Genomic DNA, 18,944 nt, shown 5'->3' on the forward strand with positions numbered 1-18,944 from the left:
ACCACTAAACCTGAAGGTAGTCTTGGGGATCCCTGACACAGATGTTAACGTGGGACAAGAATTAACATAGTAAGTAATTTGGGCAAGAAACATTTAAGAGGCAATGAACTCCATGGTTGCTATTCTGTCCACTCTCAGGGAGCAGCACCTGGTAAAATCAGTGAAGATGTTTATAAAATATCTGTTTGATGGTAGTTTAACTTTAATTTGGATGCCTCATCTCTTAAAGAATTTTGGTTATTTTTCCTTCAATCCACAATAAATATGAACATTTCAGAATAGGTTAAAATAAATTTTTATTAAAAATTTTTATTAAATGTTAGAAGAGATTTATATACAATTCACAAATTCTTTACAAAACAATTGCCAAACCTTATTCATTTGTAATTGTTTCTGTGCAGACTTGGAAATTTTATAGTGAAATAGGGTATATAAAATATTTTTTTTAGAAAGCATCACAATGCTAGTTTTAGGCAAAATAACATTTAAAACTGAAATCTTTGCATGTGAGTGAACTCTCAAGCACCCGTATTTTTTATCCCAGTGACAAAGTAATGGGAAAATGAACATTAAATTGACTGAGGAAACAATGAATAAGTATTCTGTAAACTTGCAAATTCACTCAAGTTTATTACTTTCAGAAGCAGTGGCATTATAAGGTATTGACAACCAAACTATGTACTCAAATAAAATGAATGTTAATCAAATTAACATTCAAAGAATAAAAATAATGTTTCAAAGAGGCACCCCTTGTTGTAAGATCTGTTAAAGAAGTCTCTAGCACACTGAAGGCTTACGGTAATAAACCCTGCAGGAGATAGTCTCTTCACACAGAATGATAATTCATCCCTTTTAGAAGTAAATATCGTCTCTGTAGTAGTATTGCTGGTAAATGAAAGATACAAGTTCAAAATATGATGGTAACATACAAAAGTGGTCAACAGTTTTGGTCTTTGTCTGAGAGGTAAACTCTGTAGTTCAGCAAAGACTGGCTTTGAGTCTTCAATACGAAAAGGATGACCGTCCATCCATCCAACCGATACCATTCCAGAGGGCAGAATCCTAACCGCCAACTTGAAAGGAATATGGCTCAACAAAGAAGAAAACAGTAACCGATTTACCTCAAAGATTAGGAAGCAAAATCAACATCAAAGTATTTGAAATCACAAGGAATTTAAAAATTTAATGCTTTGAAAATTTCCCCCTGAGCTATGGATGCTTTTTTATATATAGTTTCTAGTAAAACAGACGCATTCTGTCATTCCAAATTGTACTTATAAATGCTATGAATCTTGGTGCTGAAAATAAGTAAGTTATGTCTCCAACAGCACAAAGTGGTCGCAATTACATGTTCTGTGGAAATCTTTGGTGAAATGCAATCCTGCAGAAGCCTCCGTATTTTGTTTCCCTCCTCCTAATGCTGCTAGAATCTTCAAGTAATTTTTAAGGGAGAAACTACAAGACCATAATGAAGGACCAGCAGACCATCCTGAAAAGAAAAAAAAAAAAGTGTTTTGGGGTTATTTGAAAATCAGTTCTGTAAATGATTAAGTCAGATATGGTTTATTTTTCATAGCCCAACACTAATGTGAAATTCTTTGGTTTAAAGAAAATAAAGGGTCTAAGATAAATAAACCTGCTTATTCATATTCACCTCATCACCAAACATTCCCTGTCAGTGTGCCTTTTTAATCATTTTTCAGTATGTAACGCATGCTCTTTTGCACCTAGAATACAGTAGCTTTGAGTAAGGGCTTGAGAAACGTTACTGTCTTTTTCTGAGATTCTACATCATATATGTATTGTTCCTCAACTACCCTGGCAGGCTGATCAATGAATTTCCCTTTTTCTTCTCACTTTCCAATCCAAACCACTTCAAGACTTTTTTTCACTGATTCCTAACACCATTTTGTTCCATCACTAAGCTGGCTGTATTGCAAAAATAATTACATTTCATACATCTTCATCTTCTTTTTGGAAATAAGAGAACTGTTGCTCAAGGAAAAGCCAGTTACTTTTTCAAAGAAACAGAAAGGTACTAAGTCCTCTTCCTTCTTTGTAAATCACACATAAAATTCAAGTTAATAATGATAGCCATTTGAAAAACTAAGGTCCCTAATCATTGTATTGCCAATTACTTTTGCTACTCTGACAAACTTTCCACACCTATAGTGTACCTATCTAACGGAAGGATAATTATAACCTGTAATATTGCAACAAAGAACAATCAGCCTTGGAGCATCTTTCCAATACTCAATTACATATAAATTTTGTCAGCAAAATTATGAGACTTGAGATTTCTTTAAAAAATCCAAATACCATTAAAAAAGGTTATGAAAAACTGTGAATGGCCATGAAATGGCTATTAGTATTAATTTGAGGGTTACAATAAAACATTAATAAGTAAGCAAACCTACAAATATGGAATCCATGAATAATAATTACCAACTGTATATTCTTTTGCTCACTGTTAAGTCTGTACAACTCATCCCTATCGCTCCATATGATAGTTGTATTCAATTGCATGTATATGCCACAATTTTTTACTCATTCTTTGTTGGACATTTGGGTTGCTTCTAGTTTGTGGCTATCGCGAATGAAGGTATTATAAAGTATCTTGTACATGTCTTGTGGTAGACATAATATTCATTTTTTTTTAGAAAATTTTTTTTTTTACATATTTGACAGAGATCACAAGTAGGCAGAGAGGCAGGCAGAGAGAGAGGGAGAAGCAGGCTCCCTGCTGAGCAGAGAGCCCAATGTGGGGCTCGATCCCAGGACCCTGAGACCATGACCTGAGCCAAAGGCAGAGGCTTAACCCACTGAGCCACCCTGGAGCCCCTATATTCATTTCTATTAGATCTATACTCAGGAATGGAATTGCTGGGGGAGTGGGCTTTAGTAGATATTACCAGCAGAATTCCAAAGTGATGAGGTCAGTTCACAGTCCCACTACTAACATATATAAATTCTAGTCACTCCACATCCACACTGACACTTAACTCTGAGTCTTTTTTCATTTTAGCTGGTTCTTTTGCATTTTGGTGTGCCAATTTAGCCAAACTGGAACTATAAGTCCCAGAATTCCCTTCCCTTTTGAGTTAGCCAGCAGAGATTTGTACAAGACTTGCAGAGTGGAAGGAGGCAGAAGCCATTACGTTCAGGTCATCACAGGGCACCAGATGCCCATCCAGCTTACACACAGTGTTGGGGGTATGCTGGCTCGAATTGTAGGTAGAGGGCAGCAGCCATGCCTGCAGCTAACTCCTCTTGCTCCCAGCTTCAGCCTCTCTAAATTTTGGGCCAAAGACCACCAGCTTTGTCTTTAGATCCCACATATCACTGAAGATGGAAATGATGAGACACACATGCCATTTCTCCTTCCAGGTTCCAGTTTATTCTCACTATTCCCCACTTTCTGTCTATCTTTTCTTCCAACTGCTGCCCTCTTGATATACAATGACTACTAATCCACAGGCAGTATCTTTTCACACACTTCTTCACCAGCCCCTACGAATGTTTTAAGATATAATCCCTTATTCCATTCATGCTGGTTCTGTTTCCCAGATGGAATCCTAACTGTTAAAACTGGTGAATCTGGGTAAAGCACAGATGGATGTTCATTATACTATTCCTATGACTTCTCTGAAAGTTTAAAAACTTTCAAAGTACAAAGAATAATGTAACACCTTTGTAACCAGTAGTCAGTTTTATTGAGTATTAACACTTTGCCTTGTTTGTTTCAAATCTCTTTTTAAAATGATAAAAATTTTCCGGATGTCTGGGTGGCTCAGCTGGTTAAGTGTCCCCGCTTTGATTTCAGCTCAGGATGTGATCTCAGGGTTGTGAGATCGAGCCCTGCATCAGGCTCTGTGCCAGCACAGTCTGCTTGAGGTGCCCTCTCTCCCTCCCCCCTTGCACACGCATGCTCTCGAAATAAATTTAAAAATAAATTTAAAAATAAATAAATAAATCAAATCTTTAATAAAAAATGAAATAAAATAGGGGCGCTTGAGTGGCTCAGTTGGTTAGGTGTCTGCCTTCATCTCAAGTCATGATCCTGGGTCCTGGGATTGAGCCCTGAATCAGGCTCCCTGCTCAGTAAGGAGCCTGCTTCTTCCACTCCACTCCCCCTGCTTGTGCAAATGCTCTCTCTCTCTCTCCTGTCAAATAAATAAATAAAATATTTTTAAAAACATAAAAAAAAGTGGGGCCCCTGGGTGGCTCAGTCGGTTGGGGCCTCTGCCTTCGGCTCAGGTCATGATCCCAGGGTCCTGGGAGCGAGCCCTGCATTGGGCTCTCTGCTCAGTGGGGAGCCTGCTTCCCTCCTCTCTCTGCCTGCCTCTCTGCCTACTTGTGATCTCTGTCAAATAAATAAATAAAATCTTAAAACAACAACAACAAAACATAAAAAAAGGGGCTCCTGGGTGGCTCAGTGGGTTAAGCCTCTGCCTTTGGCTCAGGTCATGATCTCTGAGTCCTGGGATCGAGCCCCACATCAGGCTCTCTGCTCAGTAGGGAGCCTGCCTCCCCCTCTCTCTCTGCCTGCCTCTCTGCCTACTTGTGATCACTGTCTGTCAAATAAATAAATAAAATCTTAAAAAAACAACAGTTGTTTCCTTGTAAACAAAACATACACCTTTCCTATGATCCAGTAATTCCACTTCTAATTATTTGTTCAAAATAAGTGAAAGCATATATTCTTAAAAAAAACTAGTTAAAAAAGACGACAAGGAGGAAGAAAAAAAAATATATACTTGTATAAGACTGTTTATAGCTACTTCCTTTGTATTAGCCCAAAACTGGAAATAGCCCACATGTCCATGAATAGGAAAATAATAAAATATGGCATATTATACACTGAAATACTTTGCAACAATAAAAAGGAATAAATGATTGCTACATGCAACCACACTGGGTAAGTTTCAAAATGTATGGTGAATGAGGGGCGCCTGGGTGGCTCAGTCATTAGGTGTCTGCCTTCGGCTCGGGTCATGATCCCGGGGTCCTGGGATCAAGCCCTGCATCGGGCTCCCTGCTTGGCAGTAGGCTTGCTTCTCCCTCTCCGTCTCCCACTCCCCCTGCTTGTATTCCTTCTCTCTCTGTCTCTGTCAAATAAATAAATAAAATATTAAAAAAAAAAATGTATGGTGAATGAAAGATGCCAGACACAAAAGAGTTCATGTTCTAGGATCCCACTTATATGACATTCTAGAATACACAAAATTAATCTATGGTAAACATAGCTGCAAATATTTATGATTTTGGGTTAGGCAATGGTTTTTAGATATGACACCAAACACAGAAGGAACAAAAGGAAAAACAGATAAAATGGACTTCATTCTAATTAAAAACTTTTGTGTTAAAAAAAATAAAATAAAATAAAAAAATAAAAACTTTTGTGTTTCAAAGGTCACCACAAAGGAAATGAAAGGACTACCCACTGAATGGGAGAAAAGTTTTACAAATCATATCTGATAGTGATGGACTAGTATTTAGGACATATGAAGAACTCTTACAACTCAATATAAAAAGACAAAAACCCCAGTTTTTAAAAGTGGACAAAGGATCTAAATAGAAATTTCTCCAAAAAAGATAGACAAATGGCTAATAAACACATGAAAAGATCCTCAACATGATTAGCCACCAGGGAATGAAATCAAAACTACAATGAGACATCACTGCACACCCAACAGGATGGCTGTAATAAAAAAAAAATAGGTAGTAAGTGTTGGCAAGGATCGAGGGAAACTGGAACCCATATACACGGCTGGTCGGATTATAAAATGGTGACATCGCTTGGAAACAGTCTTAACAGTTCCTTGAAAGGTTAAACACAGAGTTACCATACAACCCAGTGATTCCACTCCTAGATGAACTCCAAAGAGAGATAAAAACATGGCCACGCAAAAAAGGTAGAAATAGGAGGAACAAAAGAGCTAAACCATATAAATTGTTTAGAAAAGTGCTTGACACACAGGAAGCATTTGATAAATATTAGCCTTACTATTTACAGTGCAAGCAATGCTGATAACATATTTTTCATTGAAAAGCTTCCCTGCGGGCATAGGCATGATAAAGTGGAAGGGCTACCTGCATAGCTGCGTCACCAATTGCACGTCGAATTTCCCTTAGAGTCTGATACTGCTCCAACAAGTGATCACCACAGATGATATCTACCTATGGGCAAATAAGAGTATCAAATTGCTTTCCTGCTTCAAAAAACTGCATGAAAAAATTAAGAAAAACCAATGTAATTATTTCCAGACTAGACTTTGCTATTTTATTTTAGACTGATAAAACACTCTCAAGACAGATTTTATTTGCTACAAAAATAAAATGGAAGGAGCATTAGAAGACATTGCAGGACAATAGCATAGTACAGCAGATACTCAAAATGGTTTCCTTGACTCTCTGAGAACAAGTAAAATCACATTTGATATATTCAGCATAAAGATGGCACAGGAAGATACACTTTTTTAAAGTTCTAAGATAAAATGATTAAAAAGGTATACGATACTTAAAAAGAAAATCTCTAGTTATTTGAATAATTCCTTTATAAGGAATATCTAATTTTTCAACAATGGAGAGTCTAACATTAACATAAAGTACACACAAGGGAACTATTTTATGGATGCAACATCTTAGGATCGTTTTAGTCCTTTAGTAATATCAAAGCTCTAAGATAAATCTACTTTTACACTGGATGTTCTAGAAATAATGATGTTGTATAGTTATATACTATATGGTAGTAAGATTCTAGTATACTTACTTCCTAAGGCAAAAATGCAATTTTCAGTCTTTCTTTGTCCTGCAATGAGTATTCCTTTCCCATTGCCTTAAAATGGGGTCAGGTCCTTGATGTCTTATTAGTATAGATCCCTTCACTGGCTGCATACCCCTGTTTAGTTTATGACATGACATTTCTCCTTGTCCTCTAACCCGGAATAGAGTATCACCTCTGCCTTTTATTTCTTCTTCCCCTTTCTTCTTACATGCGATCAGTTACCAAGTCCTATGGCTTTTTTCCCCCCCCCACAATACCTCTTAGAGTTCATATTATCCTTTCAGCTGCTGCCCCGAGACTTAAAGCAGAAACCACACCACCTCTTAACCAGACTTCCTACTTTCAAATTCTGTTTACTCTAAAAATTGCACACACTGCCAACATGTTAATCTTCCTAAAACCTTAAGCATGGATGGGGAAGAGCCGTGAAAGCAGTTGCATTTCACTGAGAAGCTACTATGTATACCGTATATTATACCACATAACCTGACATGTGATCTCATTTAATCTTCATTCTTATGAGCTAGGTATTATAATTCCCATTTTACAGACAGGAATACTAAGAGGTGAAGACATTTAACTTCCCTAAGGTCACAAAGCTAGTAACTAGGAAAGTCCGGATCTAAACCCAGGTCTGTCCCAGGTCTATTTTTCTCCAAAGCCTATGTGTGTGTCAGGGGTTGGTGAACTTCTTCTATAAAAGGCTAGATAATAAATATTTTGGCTCTGTAGGCTATAGGATCTGTCGTATCTACTTGATCTGCCACTATATAGCAAGAAAACAGCCTATTTGGGCTGTGATCAGTGAAATTTTGTTTATAAAAACAGATGGCAGGCTACATTTGACCCATGGGTTATAGTTTGTCAACACCCAAGCTATATATCATAATGAATAAACACCAATTAGTGCCAACTTTTGTGTTTCACACTCAGTAGTTTCAAAATTGGCTGAGCAATACTTGTTTGCAAAATGACTTAAAAGCAGTGATAGTGTAGCTTGAGCACAGAACTTAGGTCCATGAAAAATTAAAGAACTTGGAAACGATCACTATGTTCTGATTTAGTATTCAGCAACCCAGGGGCCGTCACTCTTTGTGAGCTTCACCATATGGTCAAACCACATTAATGGTTTGGTTACTATATTTTTCAACTTAATCTTAACCCCCAGAAGTTGGCCAGTTACTAACATTTTGATGTGCACAGCCCTAGATCTATGTGACCATGTGGGTTTTTTTTTTTTTTTTTTAAATGGGATTATAGGGGCACCTGGGTGGCTCAGTGGGTTAAAGCCTCTGCCTTCAGCTCAGGTCATGATTCCCAAGGTCCTGGTTTCGAGCCCCGCATCGGGCTCTCTGCTCTGCAAGGAGCCTGCTTCCCCCTCTCTCTCTGCCTGCCTCTCTGCCTACGTGTGATCTCTGTCAAATAAATAAAAAATAAAAATAAAAAATAAATCTTTAAAATGGGATTATACCACACAAATTGTTCTACAACTTATTTAAAAAACAAAACAAAAACCCTTCATATACCATGGATATCTTTGAAGTACACAGTTAGCTCTCTCTTTAATACCTACACAGTGGGGGCACCTGGGTGGCTCAGTTGGTTAAGCATCTGCCTTTGGTTCAAGTCATGATCCCAGGGATCTGGGATCGAGTCCTGTGTTGGGCTGCCTGCTCAGTGGGGAGTCTGCTTCTCCCTCTGCCTCTCCTCCTGGCTTGTGCTCTCTTTCTCTCTCAAATAAATAAATAAAATCTTAAAAAAAAATAGCCACATAGTGTTACACTGTATGAATATATCATATTTTATGTACCCATTCCCTACATAAACATTTAAATTGATTCCAATTTTATATACTGATTTTTTTTTTACATACTGATTTTTAAAAGTCACCTGACTGTAAATATTTCATAAATTACCACATTCAAACAGTCAGATCTCTGAAGTACCCACAAAAATGATCCACATTTTTGGTAATCTGCTAGATGGACTCATGAAACACAGCAAGGATACATGGCCAGATCAGTAACGGAGAATGATGTAGGTAGAGTCTGGGCATATTCATGCACAGGCTGGCTATGCACACCCCACCGTCACCTCAGTTTAGGAAAAGATACACCCACAGCACTCCTTCTCCAGCACTAGAAATGCAAGCAACTTGTACGTTTCTACCCAGGGAAGCCCATTTGAAGCTTGGAGTATAGATTTTTACTGAGAGCTGTTCATGTTGGCATTCTCTGCCTAGCAACCAGACTCCCCAAAGGAAAGCTGGTATTCATCACAAACCCACTGTTTATACAGTCTAGGCACAGAGTAACACCCTTATCAGTTAGGGCACTTTCCCTGTTATTGTAGTGAACTTTTTACAGGCCAAGTTCCTAGATGCCAGGCAAGGGCTAATGGGTAAGCAGGTCCTTCTATAGACAGCAGCTTCAAGCTGGCTCTATTATCTCTTTTCCTGTACAATCTTTCTACCCTCTGGCATATCAACTCTCAGAAAGGATAACTATAATATTTCTGAATCTCAGAGCAGAAATCAGAATGTGAGGGTAGTCTTAAGGCAAGAAAAACCTGTATCTTTTTATTTATTTATTTTTAAAACCTGTTTTTTGTTCATTTGTTTTTTGTTTTGTTTTTATAAGCAAGATCCCACTACAGTTTCAGAATAGGATTTTTCACTGAATAAGCTAGTGCCACACATGTTCTTTTCTTTTATAGGAAGTTCTTTTTTCTTTGTCTGGTAAATTCCTGTGTACTCTTCAAGTCCATTCTTTGACTCCTCCAGAGTTAAATCGTTCACTCTTGTGCTCTTGCTGCACTCACCCTATCCTACTGTCTTTCAGCTGTTGTACCGCACATCTCTCCCACACAACCGAATCCCTAGGTGGTATCAATTTTCTGTCTCATCTTTGTACTCTTACGGCCAAGTACATTGATGCTCAATTTAATATCAATAGGTAATAAGTAAATGGCAGGGATACACCATATGATACATTAGAGTCTGTTCAAAAATTGATTTGGAAACAATTTAATAGCAAGGTTAAAGTAATATAGTAAGTAAGTAATAATAATCTATCTTTTAAGATATAATTAATTATGGCAGGATTAAAAACAAAATCTAGTATCACTTCCTTTATACAAAGAATTTTTAGTGATCAATATGATGTTTATTTTCTAAGTCTCATTTCATAAAAGCAAAGTAAGATCTAAGACCAAACAATGTACAAAGGAATACAAGAATAATTGTAAAACAAAATAAAAATAAGACAGGGTGCTTGGATGGCTCAGTGGGTTAAGCCTCTGCCTTTGGCTCAGGTCATGGTCTCAGGGTCTTGGGATCGAGCCCTGCATTGGGCTCTCCTGCTAAGCGGGAAGCCTGCTTCTCCCTCTCCCACTCTCCCTGCTTGTGTTCCCTCTCTAGCTGTGTCTTTCCCTGTCAAATAAAAAGAATCTTAAAAAAAAAAAAAAAAAAAGACATAAATGAGTTCAAAACACCACTACCTCAACAACAGTTAATCCAGAGGCACTGAGATCTCTAAGTGATGCAATCTATTCAGACAATTACTGATTTGTAATTTTGAACTAACTTAAATCTCTTAAGAATACATGATCTGTATTTTATTATTTTTCAGAATTATCTTCCTTTTTAATTCTGATGTGCCACAAATAACTTTAAAGGTAGTTTAGCATTTAACAGTTCTATAGCCCCATCCATACCCGCTGGTGAATAACCATAAGTGAAGGTCACATATCTGTAAACAAAGCACACATTTCCTACTTGGGAATAACTGGTTTAAAGAAGGTCAGCACAGCAGGCTCAAGTGACTGTGTTGGCCAAGCATTTTATTTTGATTAACGGTTAACTCGTTCAATGTTCTGCTCATATTAGAAGTAACTCTTGTTTATTCTCTCTTGGATTTGGAAGGTCTAAACAACTTTAGTCACAATATCTGCATATCTGGTAATTCTCTGTTCCATTATTTCAACATTTTGGTGAAACAGTAAATTATGAATGTTATCAGCTATATATTACCTGAATAGGAAAGAAATATTTACCTAGAGAGCCAAGAACTGACAGAAAAAATTAAATGTTGAAACAGATTTTATATAATTTTATCTCAAAATGCTAAAAGCCTTGAATTCTATGATATGGAAAAAAACCCCACATTTTTACACAGTAAAGCCAATTTGGCAATTTAGAGGGGGTGGAGGGGAGGGGCAGGAGATGGAGAGAGAATCTTTTTTTTTTTCTTTTTTAAAGATTTTATTTATTCATTTTTTAATTTGACAGATAGAGGGAGAGCACAAGCAGGGGGAGTGGCAGGTAGAGGGAGAAGTAGGCTCCCTGCTGAGCAGGGAGCCCAAGGCGCAACTCAATCCCAGGACCCTGGGATCATGATCTGAGCTGAAGGCATATGCTTAACCAATTGAGCCACCCAGGCTCCTCAAAGGAGAATCTTAAGCAGGCTCCATGCCCAGCACAGAGCCCAATGAGGGGCTCCATCCCACAGCCTGAGATTGTGACCTGAGACAAAATCAGAGTCAGACACTTAACTGACTAAGTCACTCAGGTGTCCTGCAACTCATTTCTTAAAACACCAATGTAAAACTTCTAAATGCTAATTGTGTACTGATCAGTATCTAGCCACAGAAGAAATCATCTATATCCTAATAAAGCCCTCTTGGGTGGTTCTTCTTAGATATTCTACATAATCAGGTGCAAGTTTTCTGACTTCTGTTTTTAGAAATAATAGACTATTATGGGATCACTCACAGTTCTTTGTCCAGAGGTCTCTAAGCAGCTACCTATCTCTATCTAAAAGATGAGGAATAATCTCAAGCAAGTTACGGCTACAAAGTTACGGATAAGTCATTCCAGTTTTTAGTTGCCCTGAGATACAGCCAGCATTATGTCAAACTCAGTAAGAGAAGTCATATTTCTCTGGATTAGACATTTATTTCGTACCTACAAATACCAGTACTAAAAACACTATCAAACTTTCAGCCAATTTTAAAATATGTTAGTTGAATTAACAGCAAATAGGTGTTTTAAATAAAAATTATTTTATGAAATTTTACACATAATGGATAATAAGAAAAACCCCTTTAAAATTTAAGTAATAAAAAAGGGGGGCGCCTGGGTGGCTTAGTGGGTTGAGCCTCTGCCTTCGGCTCGGGTCATGATCCCAGGGTCCTCGGATCGAGCCCTGCATCGGGCTCTCTGCTCAGCAGGGAGCCTGCTTCCTCCCTCTCTCTCTGCCTGGCTCTCTGCCTACTTGTGATCTCTGTCTGTCAAATAAATAAATAAAATCTTAAAAAAAAAAAAAAAAAAAAAGATGTCCTCTAAAGAGAAGTGGATGACTAACAGATAATCTGTTATGCTAGTACCATAGAGGGGAACTGAGGCTCTTATCTTCAGCTCTTCTCTGACACTTACAGGCGGTTATCAGTGGCAGCGAGAAGCAGACAGTAAGTCAAATGTGATTCAATTGGGGCTAGAATCACTGTACCAATATTTAATGAATATTTACAATATCTACATATCCTAAAACAAAAGCCTTGGCATGAAATCCTAGAGACAGCTCTTTCTTCAATATGCTAAAGGTGATCTCACAACTTTATCTGTCCTTTCACACACATGTACTCTACCTGACAAGCTGGATCAAGACCCATTTTTCTTCTGAGGAATTTTTCTACATGCCCAATAGTTGCTTCTCCTGAAACTCGGACAAACTTCTTCTCCAAGGGCTACATAAATAAACATAAATAAATATTTTCAGAATAAATATGCATAAAACATATAAATCATAAAACAAATTTTATAGCAAAGATGTTCAACAGATTTATGAGAAAAACTACTATGAAATTTGAGCTAATTTATCTATCAAAGAAAAAAAAGAATTTTTGCTTAGCTTCCCCTCTCTGAAAAGTACATAAATACTTTTTAATAGAAAGGCCTACTGGTTTACTTTAATACCTCATCAAAAATAAAACGTAGAGGGGCGCCTCGGTGGCTCAGTGGATTAGGCCACTGCCTTCGACTCAGGTCATGATCTCAGTATCCTGGGATCGAGCCCCGCGTCGGGCTCTCTGCTCCCCTGCTTCCCCCCGCCCCTCTGCCTCTCTGCCTACTTGTGATCTCTCTCTCTGTCAAATAAATAAATAAAATCTTTAAAAAAAAAAATAAAACTTAGAGTAAAATTTAGTGACCGAGAAAGAATACCTAAGACTAAATTATATCTGAAACAATCTAGTTTCTTCAACAAAAAAACTGCAAAGAAAAAAAAAAGATGGAGGACGAACTTCTAGACTAAAAAAGATACAAGGAATATAAATAAGAGATATGTCAACCAATTACAATGTATGCACCTTACGTGGGTCCTGATTTAAACAAATCTATAGGGGACGCCTGGGTGGCTCAGTGGGTTAAGCCTCTGCCTTCTGCTCAGGTCATGATCCCAGGGTCCTGGGGTCAAACCCCACATTGGGGCTTAGCAGGGAGCCTGCTTCCTCCTCTCTCACTGCCTGCCTGTCTGCCTACTTGTGATCTCTGTCTGTCAAATAAATAAAATCTTAAAAAAAAAAAAAACAAAAAAACCCAAATCTATAGAACAATTTTCATGAGATAATCTTGGAAATTTAAGTAGTATGTGCATATTTAATTAAGGAATTTGATTAAGTTCATTTTAAAAATTGGAGTATCATTATTATATTTGTAAAAAGTCCGTATCTTTTAGAAATAAATCTAATTATTTACTGATAAAAATGATACAGAGTCTGGGATTTGCTTTAAAAGCATGAGAAGTGGTGAAGATAGAGATGAAATGAGACTGGCCATCAGTTTATAATTACTGAAGCAGAGTTGTATACGTGGGCATTCATTTTACTGTTCTGTCTAGTTTTGTATAAGTACGAAATTTTCCATAATAAAGGGTTTTCTTTTTTTTTAGTAAAGGGTTTTCTTTTTTTAAGTGGAAAATAAAAAGATTAACATCAAGACATATGTGGCTGGAGTCTGATTCAATGGTCTAACGTGATAGGTAGAGAGGCCTCGGGGTTTTAGAGCAGAAACTAATGCTTAGCCAGCTACTTCTGTCTCTGAGGCAATTTTTAAGGAGGCTACTATCTAATACAAACAAAAAGCTGAAGTAATCGGAACTAAAAGGCTACCTTTTAGGAAAACATGAGCAGTGTTTTTCAAAACTGAAATAGAGGGAGCCCAGAATGACTACCAGAGGACCTAGACAGGTCAGGCAAACACTTGCTCCATATAATAGTGCTCAGCTTTCCTACCCGTAGTTTGGTTTCTTAAGATCTTTCCTTACAATAAAGCTATCTCAAAAACAAACAAACAAAAAAACAATAAAGCTATCCCTTCTTACCACAGTGTATGTAGCAGATAGCCTGAGTGTTTAGTGCAGACATTCCAGAAACAGACTGCTTGGCTATAGGTCTTGGGGTTCTGCCATTTTCTAGCTATAAGTCTGTATGCAAGCTGCTGAGCCTTTCTGTCCCCATTTGTAAAAGAGATAATAGCACCTACTACATCTCTTGTATTTATCAAGAGGAAAGTGAGTTAATGGATGCAGATACCTATTAATTCCTGACATGTAGTTACTACCTGCGTACTGTGACCATTTTACTCTTAATGTAAAAGAATTGGACTCTTATAGAGGGCTTAATAATCACCATGGGATATTGATATAAACTAGACAAAAATGGCCAAGTTTCATGTTCTTTTAATGCAGGTACAGGAATCATCTCACAAAGCTAAGGCAGTCTCACTGAGGAGGAGGGACAGCAGTCCCCAAGAAAATACTTCATTGTAGGTGACAATGCCTGATGAGAATGAGAATCCCATCAAGTTCCTTTGGAAACTGCTACTGAATTATCTAGCTATGTCTGTCCGGCAACCAGTGCATTTCTTTTTTCTTTTTTTTTTTTTTTTAAGATTTTATTTATTTAACAGATAGAGATCACAAGTAGGCAGAGAGGCAGGCAGAGAGAGAGGAGGAAGCAGGCTCCCTGCAGAGCAGAGAACCCAATGCAGGGCTTGACCCCAGGACCCTGGGATCATGACCTGAGCCAAAGGCAGAGGCTTTAACCCACTGAGCCACCCAGGCACCCCAACCAGTGCATTTCTGAAGGTTAATTTCCTGGGCTTACCTCTGGTATACAAGCAGAGGACAGTCCATTTCCCCTTATTTCTAAATTCCTGGTGAGCACCTTACCCCAGGTGTTTGTTAAAATTAATCCATCTTAGCTAAAGTTATAAATACTGTACTGTTTAGATAATCCAGAACAGAAGTATGACATGTGCCAATACCTGGAAAAAAAAAACTGGTCTGGGCTTTCAAAGCGAGGGTGGCTAACCTTAGTCCTCATGCCCCAGGTTCAGAAGGTAACTGGATTTTCCTCCCATATAATTCACATCCAGTTTTTAAGAAAACAATTTGTCTTTTGTTTTGTTTTTCATTTAAAGCTCTAAAACCAGGGGCGCCTTGGTGGCTCAGTGGGTTAAGGCCTCTGCCTTCGGCTCGGGTCATGGTCCCGGGGTCCTGGGATCAAGCTCCGCGTTGGGCTCTCTGCTTGGTGGGGAGCCTGCTTCCCTTCCTCTCCTTCTCCTGCCTCTCTGCCTACTTGTGATCTCTGTCAAATAAATAAATAAAATCTTAAAAAAAAAAAGGCTCTAAAAGCAGTTCTTACCTACATAGTCAACTCATTTTTTTCTGCTACAACTAACAGCCTCCTACCATCTGCAAATAAATAAGAAAAAAAATCCACAGAATTACACTTCTTTGAAATTAACTGACAGCAGTCTTCCCTGCTATCTATAGCACAAAAGGTCAAGTTGATAAAGTTGAGTAAGATAGTTTAGGATCTATAGGGAGATTTAAAAGACATCTATTATTTTCTTGCTTTAGATAATGCATACTCCTAAAAAGAGCTTTTAAAAAAATGGTATCAACTCATAATTACATTTTACCTTGAAAAAATTCCTATCTCTGTCAACTGAAAAGGACTAGAAACAGTTAAGAACCCAGTTGCTAGATGAACCCTTGGTAGCCAGACTTTGATTTTTAAAAACCACCAAAAGGAACCAGGACACCTTGGAGAAAGGACTAATGCCATGTCTGGGGGTCAACAGAGGTACAAGTTGAGCATGGAACACCTCGTCATATCAGATAGCAAGAAAATACTACAGACTATGATATCTAAGAAAGACAATTTGAACATCAATAAAGAAAATAACTGAAATGGGCTTACTTATTTTTTTAGAAGTAAAAATTTTTTTGAATATTTTAAAAATCTTTTTGAGAGTGAGAGAGACAGAGATAGCGACAGAGAACACGAGCCAGGAGAGGGAGAAGCAGGCTCCCCACTGAGCAGGGAGTCGATGAAGGGCTTAATGAAATGGGTTTAAATCACAAATATGTTTAAATTCATGAGTTCATATTAACTTTTTTTTTTTTTAAGATTTCATTTATTTATTTGACAGACAGAGATCACAAGTAGGTAGAGAGGCAGGCAGAGAGAGAGAGAGGAGGGAAGCAGGCTCCCCACTGAGCAGAAAGGCCGATATGGGGCTCGATCCCAGGACCCTGAGATCATGACCTGAGCCGAAGGCAGAGGTTTAACCCACTGAACCACTCAGGTGCCCCATGAGTTCATATTAAAGTAAAAACAAAAACAACAAAACCTATTTGTGGTCATGATTGGAGTATGCTAACGAACCAACTCACTACTTTGGACTTGGGAAGTAAAGGGAAAGAATCAAGCATTTATCCTGCTTTTCCTATAGAAACTATACCACTGGCTAACCAAACAGACAAAGGGAAGTTTCTCTTTATAGAAGTATGTCAACTAATAAAAGAAAGAATGATAGGGGCGCCTGGCTGGCTCTGTTGGTGGAGCATGTGACCCTTGATTTTGGGGTTGTAAGTTCAAGCCCCACATTGGGTGTAGAGATTGTTAAAAATAAAATCTGGGGGGCCTGGGTGGCTCAGTCGTTAAGCACATGCCTTCAGCTCAGGTCATGATCCCAGGGTCCTGGGATCCAGCCCCATGTCAGGCTCCCTGCTCAGCGGGAAGCCTGCTTTTTTTCTCCCTCTCCCACTCTCCCTGCTTGTGCTCTCACTGTGTCTCTCTCTGTCAAATAAATAAATAAAATATTAAAAAAAAATAAAAAATTTAAAAAATCTTAAAAAAAAAAAAAAGAAGGAATGATAGCATCATTTTCCAAACCCTATTTAGTTAATGGGCTTAGTCATTGAGCACCAATGGCTGCTAACATTATAAAGAGGGCCAGACAAGCAGACATTCTGTGCCTCTAGATGGAAAGAAACACCACCACCTATGAAGTAGCCTTGCTCCCCTGAAATCAAACGTTTCTGATCAACACTCAGACTTAACTACCAGTTTATGGGAAATACAGAAGACAGAAACGCATGCTAAATTATACTGGGGCAATGCAACATCAAAACCCAATCTGTAGAAAACTGTAGCAAAAAGACTCAATTTCAACAATGAATTAAAAGAAAAAAGAAATGGAAAACCTATAGATTTGAAGACTTATCAACCAATCACAATATGTGAACTTTACCTGGATCCTGATTTAAAGTGTTACAGAAAAGAGAGAGAGAGAACACCCACTGTGATTGAGACAATTCATTGGATAGATATTGGACAGTAAGAAATCATTAAAACTTTTTTTTCATTCACCATCCCCAACCTTTTGAAAAATGACTAACTTACAACATTGTAAGAGAGTACCAGGAAAACCCAGATAGCTTTCACCTAGTTTGTGAACTGTTAGTATATTGCTATATTCATTTTATCTCTTTTAATTTATATGTATGTATGTATAAGTGCATGTTAATGTTTTGTTGGACCACATGAGAATTATTTGAAGACAGGTATTTTACCCCTAAACATATCAGCAATTATCTTTTCAGAATAAAGGGATTCTCCTATATAACTACAATATAATTAACAGGAAGTATAAGGAGTATTCAGGCAATTTAACATTAATACAACGCAATCATCTAAAAAGTCCAAATTCCTTTATAAATTGCCCTAGTAATATCCTTTAAAAATTGTTCTTATGTCCGAAGGCTCACACACTGTATCTTGTTGTCATGTTTCCGTAATCTCCTTCAATCTAGAATTGCTCTGCCTCTTTATTATCTCTGATGACACTGAAACTTAAGTAACTTTTTTTTTTTTTTTTGGTTATGACACTTTGTCATAAAAAAAGAGACTCGTCTTTTAAGAATGCTGCAATATTTACAAATGAAGTGGCAAATGCTGGGGATTTATTTCAGAAAAATACTAGAAGGGAAATGGACAGAGGTATAGAAGAAATAAAATTGGCCATTAGTTAATTGGGAGAGCTGGGTGATGGGACACAGGGAGGTTCTACTTTTCACTGTTTAAAATTTTTCACAATTAATGGGGTGACTGGGTGGCTCAGTCAGTTTAAGCACTTAACCCTTGATTTTGGCTCAGATCATGATCTCAGGGTCATGAGATCCAGCTCATGAGGTTTCTTTCTCCCTCTATTATATTTTTTCCACAAAAACCTTGTTTTATTTTTATTCTTTCTTTAATGACAGCCCTAAAAACAATGAAATCATTTTCTGCTGGGTAAGAAAATGGAGGCAATTCGTGAAATTTGAACATTTACTAGATATTTTCTGATATCAAGGAATTTCAAAGTATGATAATGGTATCATGTTTTTTAAAAAGATCTCTTATCTTCTAGGGATATATACTGAAGTGTTTACAAATGAAATATGTCTGGGGTTTGCGCCAAAACAAATCTGGGGAATGGGCGCTAGGAAGTAGTTGCAGTGGGAAATGGGTGTGGTATATTTAAAACAAGTTTGGCCTTGAGTTGATAAAACTAGGTGATAGGCATATAGGAGTTTGATTATACTATTCTCCCATAGTTTTGAGACATGAAGTTTTCAGTTTTAATTGATGATACAGCTATTAATTTGAAGGCCTTATTTCTGTGAGAGATGATGAACCTCTTTCAGAAACAAATGGTTCTATTAATTCTGCATTTTGTGATGATTTTTACTTTGCTGAAATAGTCTTACACTTTCTTAGTTAATAGATTGGCAATATTACTATTTTTCTTTTTATTCTGTCATTT

General features: G+C 37.5%; 1 protein-coding gene across 2 annotated transcripts in view; it reads right to left on the reverse strand.

The window, feature by feature from the left end:
* Positions 1-358: 358 nt before the first annotated feature.
* LOC111144922 (polycomb group ring finger 6) overlaps positions 359-18,944 on the reverse strand; it is a 29,647-nt gene continuing 11,061 nt past the window's right edge. For both annotated transcript variants that reach the window (XM_022499531.1, XM_022499532.1), the window contains 3 exons: positions 12,434-12,532; positions 6,094-6,180; positions 359-1,489 (listed from right to left, as the gene is read on the reverse strand). In XM_022499531.1, coding sequence (XP_022355239.1) covers positions 1,433-1,489; positions 6,094-6,180; positions 12,434-12,532 — 243 coding nt within the window. In that variant the 3' untranslated portion in view covers positions 359-1,432. The remainder of the gene's footprint in view (positions 1,490-6,093; positions 6,181-12,433; positions 12,533-18,944) is intronic.

This window comes from Enhydra lutris, unplaced genomic scaffold, assembly GCF_002288905.1.
Source record: "Enhydra lutris kenyoni isolate GAN:26980312 unplaced genomic scaffold, ASM228890v2 scaffoldscaffold12, whole genome shotgun sequence".
Taxonomy (NCBI): Eukaryota; Metazoa; Chordata; class Mammalia; order Carnivora; family Mustelidae; genus Enhydra; species Enhydra lutris.